General features: G+C 38.5%; 1 protein-coding gene across 1 annotated transcript in view; it reads left to right on the forward strand.

The window, feature by feature from the left end:
- Positions 1–8,798, forward strand: part of Adam10 (ADAM metallopeptidase domain 10) — a 98,867-nt gene extending 90,069 nt beyond the window's left edge. Inside the window, exons 15-16 of the mRNA XM_051197908.1 lie at positions 4,887–5,013; positions 6,517–8,798. Coding sequence (XP_051053865.1) covers positions 4,887–5,013; positions 6,517–6,611 — 222 coding nt within the window. The 3' untranslated portion in view covers positions 6,612–8,798. The remainder of the gene's footprint in view (positions 1–4,886; positions 5,014–6,516) is intronic.
- Positions 8,799–9,796: the final 998 nt, after the last annotated feature.

Raw genomic sequence — 9,796 nt, forward strand, 5'->3', positions numbered from 1 at the left:
GTTATCCTGTCACTATTGCTCAGATTCTTCATTGGGGTCATCCTTGGGTCAGGAACAAGACAAAGTTGTCCTCTCTTTCCATATTTAATATAGTACTTGAAATTCTAGCTAGAGCAATAAGACAACAAAAGGAGATCAAGGGAATACAAATTAGAAAGGATGAAACCAAACTTTCACCATTCACTGATTATATGATAATTTATATAAGTGACCTGAAAGATTCTACAGGGAACTCCTGCAGCTGATAAACACCTTCATTAATGTGACAAGATACAAGATTAACTAAAAACAAAACAACAACAACAAATCCTATACAGATGATAAACAGACTGAGAAAGATATTAGAGAAACATCACCCTTCACAATAGCCACAAACAACATAAAATATCTTGGGGTAACTAACTAAACAAGTATGACAGTATGACAAGAACTGTTCCTGTATGACAAGAACTCTAAGTCTTTAAAGAAAGAAATTAGAGAAGATATCAGGAAATAGAAAAATCTCTTGGATAGGTAGGATCAACATAGTAAAAATGGCAGTCTACCAAAAGCATTCTGAAAATTCAGTACAATCCCCACTGAGATCAACATTAATAAATGGGATCTTCTGAAACTGAGAAGTTTCTATAAGGCAAAGAACACAGTTGACAAGACAAAAAATGGCAGCCTACAGAGTGGGAAAAGGTATTCACCAACCCCACATCTGACAGAGGGCTGATCTCCAAAATATGTAAAGAACTCAAGAAACTAGACACCAAAAAAAATCAAATAATCTAATTAAAAAATGGTATTTGGAACACAGGAGACTAGAGACTAGGTATTAAGAAGAATATGAGGAACAGTAAAGGTGGACGTCGCTGCTTGCAGCACTAAGCCTCAACTTGTCTGGAGTAGGACTACCATTGTCCTCTGAGCTTAAGAATTGGTCACATTACAGGAGGCACTGCTCCCAGTAGGAACTAAAAAATGTGCAGTAGCTATTAAAGTAACGAAGGGGTCTACTGGTATTTACTAACTGGACTCCAGGAATACTGAGCTTCCAACATTGCTCAAAATTAGCTCTGGACTGTGGACAGACTGATAGGAGTCCTGCACCCTGCCTCTTGATAACAGCAAGTCTGTTACTTGACAATGAGTACAAACAGAAAAGCAATAGGAATCCATAGGAAACTTCTGTAATAAGATTGATATCATCCTGAGAACAAAGAAAGGAACTCTGAAAATTGTTTCTATAGCAAACAAAAGAACATTTTAGAAAACTGACAGTCTAAGACAGAAGAAGTAGATTAAAGAGTAGATTGTAAGCTCCAGGTCTCTTAGTGTTCATTCAGCAGAACACAAAAGTATACCCAAGTACACCTAGAACAGTTGGAACATATAATAAAAACTGATGTTTTGTCTTTTAGACTTTTATTTTACCCATAGATCATAAATCAACACAATAACCTTACATGGCATGAGAAAAAAAAAAAAAAAAAAAAAAGATTGCAAACCCATAATTTCTAAGCCAGATTTAGTCCTATCAACATGTTTTGTGTGGTCTGTTCATTGTATTTAGAAACTCTTAACTAGTTTGCCAGCATTTAACAATAGATTTCTCCTAAAAATTCTGATTTGTAACTTCTAAAAAACAGATCATTGAGTAAAAAACAGATCTTTGAGCAGGAAGGCTAAATTGCATTGCACCTTCCCACCATGTGGGCACTTGAGTTTGCAATCCCTGCCATACTGAACATAAGACTAAAAAATTGGAAACTCCTTTCAAAGACTGTAGAATAAAAATGAAAATAGAACCAGGTAATGGTGGTACACGTCTTTAATCCCAGCACTTGGGAGGCAGAGACAGGTAGTCCTTTTCAGGCCAGCCTTATCTACTAGTCTACAGAGCAGTTCCAGGACAGCCAGGGCCACACAAGAGAAATCCCACTCATAGCAAGATGATTGATTGAAAGGTAGGTAGGTAGGTAGGTAGGTAGGTAGGTAGGTAGGTAGGTAGACAGACAGCAGAAGGAAGGAAGATTACTGTGGGACTCTCTTGTACAGACCTACAGCCAGAGCTTGTACAGACCTACAGCCAGAGCTACACAAGAGAAATCCAGGTCACAAATAAACAAATAATAAGAGAACATAGGAAGGAAGGTTACTGTGGGTCTCTCCTGTACAGACCTAAAACCTGTAAGAGACTAATGACAAGCCACATGTACTATGTCATTCTAAGTTCATTTCCTGAGGATTGTAAAAAACTGACCACAAGCCACGTGAAATGTGTCATTCTGAGTTCATTTTTAGATTAAAAACAGAACTGTCCTCTTTCCCTTTTCTTTCATAATTTTGGGGTGGGGGGGTGGGGAAAGGATTGAGACAGGATCTCATTTGGCCCAGGCCAGACTCAGTACTAGCTGAGGCTAGCCCTGAATGAACTTCTGCTGCCTTCTAATCTTCCTGCTGCCTTCATTTCCCAGTTGCTAGGATCATAGACCTGTCCCACCACATCTGGCCTCACTCTTCTTTCATTACTTTTTATTTTCATCTTATGTGTTTGAGTGCTCTCCTGCTTGTATACATGTGTACCATGTATGTGCCTGGTACCTGCAGGAGTCAGAAGACATTGTCAGATCCACTGGCACTGGAGTTACAGATGGTTGTGAACTGCCATGTGTTGGTGCTGGGAATTGATTCTAGATCCATGGAAGAGCCAATGCTCTTAACCACTGAGCGAGCTATCTATCTATCTATCTATCTATCTATCTATCTATCTATCTATCTCCTTTACATTAAAAAAAAAGGCATGTGTGTGTGTGTGTGTGTGTGTGTGTGTGTGTGTGTGTGTGTGTAAGTGAAGATCAGAGGACAACTTTCTGGAATCTATTCTTTCCTTCCATCATGTAGCTCATGTAGGTTCTTTTCTTGACTAGTTTGTTCCTGAAGTCATTGGTTGAATCTAAGCAAGGTAGTAATCCACTTCAGATATGGAGAGCTGTAGTACCACAGAGATATCTGGCTAATAGAGCCTTACCTGGTTAGGAGGGTGTGGGGTGGGGAAGAACATGGTCTGGGATGACATAGCTCAAATATTGTGAACATCCTCTGCCCTGTGTGGAAGTTGAGTGCTGTGTTAGTGTTCAAGTGGAGTGAGTAGGGTCTAGAGAGTAGGAAAAACCCTGAAGTACATTAAGAGGCCTCTGTGCTATGTAGAAGGCAAATGTTGTGCCAGTGTGCAAGTGGGGTGAGGTGGGGTCTTCCTAGGAGGAGAACCAGGGTTTAACAGAGACAAGAGTAATCCAGGACTCAGATATTGAAATTTTTGTTATGTGAGAAAGTAAGTGCTTAAAGAATGAGATGAGGAAGGTGTTAAAAAACTCCATGGTAATAATAGTATTGGGTTATAATCCATTGTATAAGATAGAAAACCCCAACAGAACAAGTAGCTATATTAATAATAGTTGGTGAAGAATGAAATGTTTACATAGTTCCAAATTACATCTCTACAAAATACTCATTGGATAATACCTGGTGGATAGTATCCCAATCAAGTAATCAAGGTTAGGTAGCATCATAGTAATGAAATTAGAGTCATGTCTAGCCTGACAGAATGTGATAAAAGAGTACCACATCCCTTCTGTAACATGCCTAACAGATGCATGACCAAAATCTGATCATAAGAAACACTGGGGAATTCAAAATTGGTCACTAACATCCTGTACTTAACTGCCCTGAAAATTTCACAAGTATCTATTTATTCTCTGTGTGTGTGTATTTTGCCTGCATGTATGTATGTGCATCACATGCATATTTTTTTTTTCCCTGTGGAGGCTGAAAGAGAGCATAGGATACCCTGTTTCTGGAATTACAGATCATTGGTAACTGCCATGTAGTTACTGGGAATCAAACCCAGATCCTCTCTAAGTGTTCTCTTACCCACTGAACTATCTCTGCAGCCCCCAAAATGTCAAAGTCTTAAAGGTCAGAAGGAACCTGTGAGATCCTTCCAGACTGAAGGACAGCAGAGGGGAACAGGTAGCAAAGCTTGCATGGGTCTGTGATGATCATGGCCTATCTAGGAAAATACTCCGTATCATAGGAATTTGTGTATGTGTCTACCTGTGTCTGTCTGTCTATATCTTTCTGTCTCTCTGTTCATCTGTCAGTGGTCTGCTTTGGGGATTGCATGTGCATGTGGGAGGCAGATTCTGATGTTGGTTGTTGCTTTCCACTTTTTGTTGTTGTTGACAAGGGTCTATCATGAACCTGTAGCTTTCTGATTGGCTAAACTGGCTGGTTAGCAAGCTCCAGAGATCCACTTGTCTCTGCTCTCCAGTGCTGATATTATAGGTATTTGCTTTCACACCTGTCGTTTTCAGTAGTTCTGAGGTTCTGAACTTAGGTATTCATCTTGGTGGCAAGGCGGCAAGCACATGAGTGCCAGTTGAGTTCCTTGTTATGGTACTTTCATGCTAACGTACACAGGGGTAATATGGTACATGCCGCTGACTCTGGGTCAGATTTTTGAAAGAAAGGTCTTTGCACTGTGCTTGTAACTTTTCATTAAGTTAGAGATTTTTTCAAAGTGAAACAAACGTTGTTCTAATGTGAGAGAGTTTATATATGCATAAAAAGTGGCTGGGGGTGGTTTAGTTTTAGCACAGCATGTATTTTTATTTTAGGATCTGAGTAAACAGAACAGAGGTAATAAGTTGTGTAAAGCCTCAGATGATAGAGGTATTTTGAATGTTTATTTTGCTAGAAATAATTAGTAGTAATTGCATAAGTGTTACAATCTATATTAAAGCCAATGTGGATATTCAGAATTTGGAAGCTGTAAACACTACATATGATGGTTATTAGTATCTGCTGTCTTAAAACAGTTGAATTCTGTTCCTATCCAGGCTAACTGGTGGGCAGTACTGCTTATGGGAATTGCCCTGATCATGTTAATGGCTGGATTTATCAAGATTTGCAGTGTTCACACTCCAAGTAGTAATCCAAAGTTGCCTCCTCCTAAACCACTTCCAGGTAAGGTGCTGAGCAATGGGTGCTGCTGTGAGTAGAGCCAAAGCTTCCAGGCAGGGACAATGCAGCACCCACAAGGCTTTAATAACTGTGTTTATGGGGCTTTGTTCTTGACAAATGATTCAGTGGCTGTATACTTCTTTGTTAGTCCAATCTAGTTACTCTCTACCAGTGTGATGCTGATCTGTCCTAGTGTTGGACTCCCCCACCCCTTGTTTTTTGTCTCAGTCTATTACTGTACCTTATTTTTGTTATGGTAGTTAAGCTGCTTTTAAGTTATTGGTCTTTCCATCTGATAACTAATGGCACTGTTACAATTTGTAATGTCTGTGTTCTTGAAATAGTTTCTGGCACGGAAGCACATTTTCCTCCTAGGTGATGCTTACTGAAAGTACAAATCTGTATGTAGGGGAGTCTTGGTGTAGCAGCCTCAGATGTTAAGAACCTGTCACATAGTCTCCCCTTTCTCTTGGGAGGATACCACCACTAGGATAAATCAAACCTGGGCATTTGAAGCAGGCATGAGAGGAAGCAGCTTCTCTGTGTTACACATTAGTCATTCTTAACAGTCCCTCCCTTCCCCTCTCCAAAGTATAATATGGCTAGTCATTATAGGTATGGGGAAGACATTGCCCAAGACAGTGGCAAGAAAGCCAGGGTTGGGTGCTGGCATCTCCCCCTTTCTTAGGAGAGCTTTGTCCGGTCAACTAGAAAGCTATACAAAGTAGTTTCCTCTACTTTGTATTTTTGCTCTGTTCCTGTGTTGGGACAAGAGAGCCCAGAAGTCATGGTGGGCATGGCAGGACGTTTGATTTGATAAACTTGTTTTCTTAAGTTTCCTGAGTCAGAACTCAGGCACTTGTGTCAGTTTTAACACATTTCCAAGAGCTATAGGACTCTTTTTAGGCACTGTTACCATGACATTCTCCTTCAGTAGAACAGATTTGACTTGTATAGACAGAAAACTGATTTATCATTTGTTAAACCTTCACAAAAAATGCTAAGTAAGCACTTATGGAGCAGTCTTAAAATCTTTATAATGGACTGGATGAGTTAGTTGCAATCCTGCTGTGCTGACAGGCCACAAATGTCTGTCAGAGCTCAAGTCATAGATTCTGTCTGCAAACCTATATTAATGTAGACTAATCAGTCTAACTCTTAAGGTTGTCAAGTACTTGAAATGTGGCTCATCTCCACTGAGATGTGCTGTTATACATTCAATATGAATCAGTCTTAAAGACAACATAAAATGATGAAACATTTTAGTAAATTTTATATTGAGTACATGTTAAAGTTGTTGTTTTTAACTTGAATTGGCCCAAATGAAATAAGTATTAAAATATTATGATTATTGCCACCAAAAAAAAAAAAAAAATGAAAAACTATGTTACAGGGCACATACTTCTGCTGATCAGTCACAAAGAATAACTTTTCTTGGTGAAAGAGTGATTTGCTTTTGAAGATGAGGAGGTGGTACACAGTGAGCTGTTTTGTTTTTTGTTTCAGGCACTTTAAAGAGGAGGAGACCGCCACAACCCATTCAGCAGCCCCCGCGTCAGAGGCCCCGGGAGAGTTATCAAATGGGACACATGCGACGCTAACTGCAGCTTTTGCCTTGGTTCTTCCTAGTGCCTACAGTGGGAAAACTTCACTCCAAAGAGAAACCTGTTAAGTCATCATCTCCAGACGAAACCCTCACAGTTCATAGTTGAAGAAAAAATGGCAAGAGATCATGTCCTCAGTCCGGGTGGGATTACTTAAAATTTAAAGCCTGAAAATTCCAATTGGGGGGTTAGATGGAAAAGGAACCCAATTTTCTTATGGACAGATATTTTTAACATAATGGCACAAAGTCTTAGAATATTATTATGTGCCCCATGTTCCCTGTTCTTTGTTGCTGCATTTTCTTCACTTGCAGACAGACTTGGCTCTCAATGAACTTTTATCACAAATTGAAATATATTTTTTTCAACTGCCAGTCAAGGCTGAGAGGCTCAACCACCTCAACATTGGATACATCACTTGCCAATGTACATACCTTGTTATATGCAGACATGTATTTCTTACGTACACTGTACTTCTCTGTGCAATTGTAAACAGAAATTGCAATATGGATGTTTCTTTGTATTATAAATTTTTCCCGCTCTTAATGAAAAATTACTGTTTAATTGACATACTCAGGATAACAGAGAATGGTGGTGTTCAGTGGTCCAGGATTCTGTAATGCTTCACACAGGCAGTTTTGAAATGAGAATCATTTTCCCTTTTCTTATGATGGAGTTGGTTCTTACATACATCTTTTCCCTTGTCACATGGCTGCTGTGAGCAGGAGAGGCTGCGCTGAAGAATGCAGTCGATTGGGGTGCAAACTGGACAGCAACAGCATTTGGCTTCAGAGTCAGTTCTTTATGTCTTGTTTCTGCTTAGTATTTTACACTTCCTAATCCAATTCCCTTTTTAAATTGCTAGGTGAAATTTTATTCATCCCTTGGTAGGAATTATGTCAGAAATGATTGTGTGTGTGTGTGTGTGTGTGTGTGTGTGTGTGTGTGTATAGCCTGCTTATTCCTTTGTGTATTCCATATACTTAAAAGTCTGTTAATTGTGTTTTTGTCTGATATGGAAAAGAAAATCAGTGTCTTCACTGAAATATTTGGACAGGTCTTCAGCACACCATCACTGATCATTGGTAACCACTAGAGATGAGTAATTTGCTCTGCAGGTAGTTGAAATTGTAGATAGGCCTTCTGACATTGTTTTTCCAACCCTTAAGCCATTTTAACAACAATGAAAGTAGATAGCACAGTGTCCCATTATAAACTTCTTTTTTAAGCAGATATAAGTAATTGGCATTTTTAAAGAAAGAGAAAACAAAAGCATTTAATGTATTAACAGGCTTATCGCTATGCAGAAAATGGAGGGGGGCATTAAAAATGTAAGCTTGTGACATATTCATTGCTTTTGTTTTCCAGCTACATTACTTAAATTAGAAGTCAACAGCAGTGATTTTCCTGGCTTTACTAGGAGGCAAATTTAGGAAGGTTGACAAGATTACTGTGTTTGGCTTTCTTTTTCTTTTCTTTCCTTTCTCTTCTTTTCTTAAGAGTCTAAGGTTTACACAATCACTCATAATGTGACGCGAGCCAGCAAGGCCAAAAAACGCTAGAGAAACAATGGGATCTCTCCTTGTAAACTTGTACAGTACGTGATGACTTTTTTCAAAACAGCTTTTTGTACATGATTTAGAGACAAATTTTGTACATGAAACCCCAGATAGACTATAAATAATTCTAACCCAATAAGTAGGTAGCTGTGTATGACACTGCTTTAAATCATTCAAATGCCTTTGTTTTTGGACTGTGCAAAGGTTGGAAGTGGGTTTGCATTTCTAAAATGGTGACTTTTATTCTGCAAGAGTTCTTAGTAACTTCTTGAGTGTGGTAGACTTTGGAACATGTACATTTTTTGCTTGTAATGTTATCCTGTGGTAGGGTTTTGGCAGTTATACACTGCCCTGTTTTATTTTGAGTCTAAGTTAAATGTTTTCTGAAGAGATACATGCACTGAACTGTTTCCACTGCAAATCAAGATGTGGTAAAAATGAAAGGATCAGGACCAGTGAGATCTAATACTACTGTCAGTTTAATGTCCACTGTGTTTTATACAGTATCTTTTTTTTGTTCACTTTGGAAATTTTTACTAAAACCTGCAAAAAATAAAGTATTGTGCAAAGATGTAAGGTTTTTTGAAACTTGAAATGCATTAATAAATAGACTTGATGAAATCAATCTGATGGGTATGTGCTCTTTGAACTCTGAGAACTGTCAGAAGCAGCTGTCCTACTGAATGAAAGACTACTCAGCAGAATGGTGTCTCCCCATGCAAGTGCAGGCATCTGTCCTTGTTCACAGTACAGACCCAAAGTAAACAGCCTGATTGGGTATCATCGCCATACACACAATTTAAAAAAAAAAAAAAAAATCACTCAGCAGCGCTGCTTTTCACTGTTTTTAGTCAATGTCCAGGACTTGTCCTACTGAAGAGCCGAGCCTAACTGGAAATTTCTATTTCCAAAGTTTTGAGTGCTAAGTGCCTTATTATTATCTAATTTATCTGGGTGTGATAGTGCATATCCATAATCTCAGTACTACAGATGCTAAGTAAGGTAGGATTCAGGGAGTTAAAGGCCAAACTGGGCTACATGCAAGATTCTATCTCTAAACAACCTTGGTAGACTAATTGCCTAGCATGCACATGGACCTGGTCTTCAATCCATAGCTCTCCCCAAGGACCCACACACAAAAGAAGACCTGGTCTAATGGATAGAACTATATTTGAAATTTTGAACTAACATTTTCCTATCTTGTCAGATTTATTGTAGTGTTACCTACAAAAGAAATTATTTTGTACATAGAATAGTAGATCTCTGTGAGTTTGAGACCAGCCTGGTCTACAAGAGCTGGTTCCAGGACAGCCTCCAAAGCCACAGAGAACCCCTATCTTAAAAAACAAAAACAAAACAAAACAAAAAAAAAAAACCAAATTCCTTTTTTAAAATTAAGACTAGCTATAAATGATTGGTATCTATTACATAAATAAATATGTTTTGAAATAGAGGTCTCATTTTGTAGCTGGCCTTGAATTCACCATGCCTTCCAAATGTTGGAATCAGGGATACTTGTTTCTATAGTAGAATTACTTAATAATTGGAGGAGGAAAGTATTTTGTTTTTTCTATGACACATAATTTTCACCAAGCCAGATAATTACAAATTTGATGCTTTGTT

Source organism: Phodopus roborovskii, unplaced genomic scaffold (assembly GCF_943737965.1).
Source record: "Phodopus roborovskii unplaced genomic scaffold, PHOROB, whole genome shotgun sequence".
NCBI lineage: Eukaryota > Metazoa > Chordata > Mammalia > Rodentia > Cricetidae > Phodopus > Phodopus roborovskii.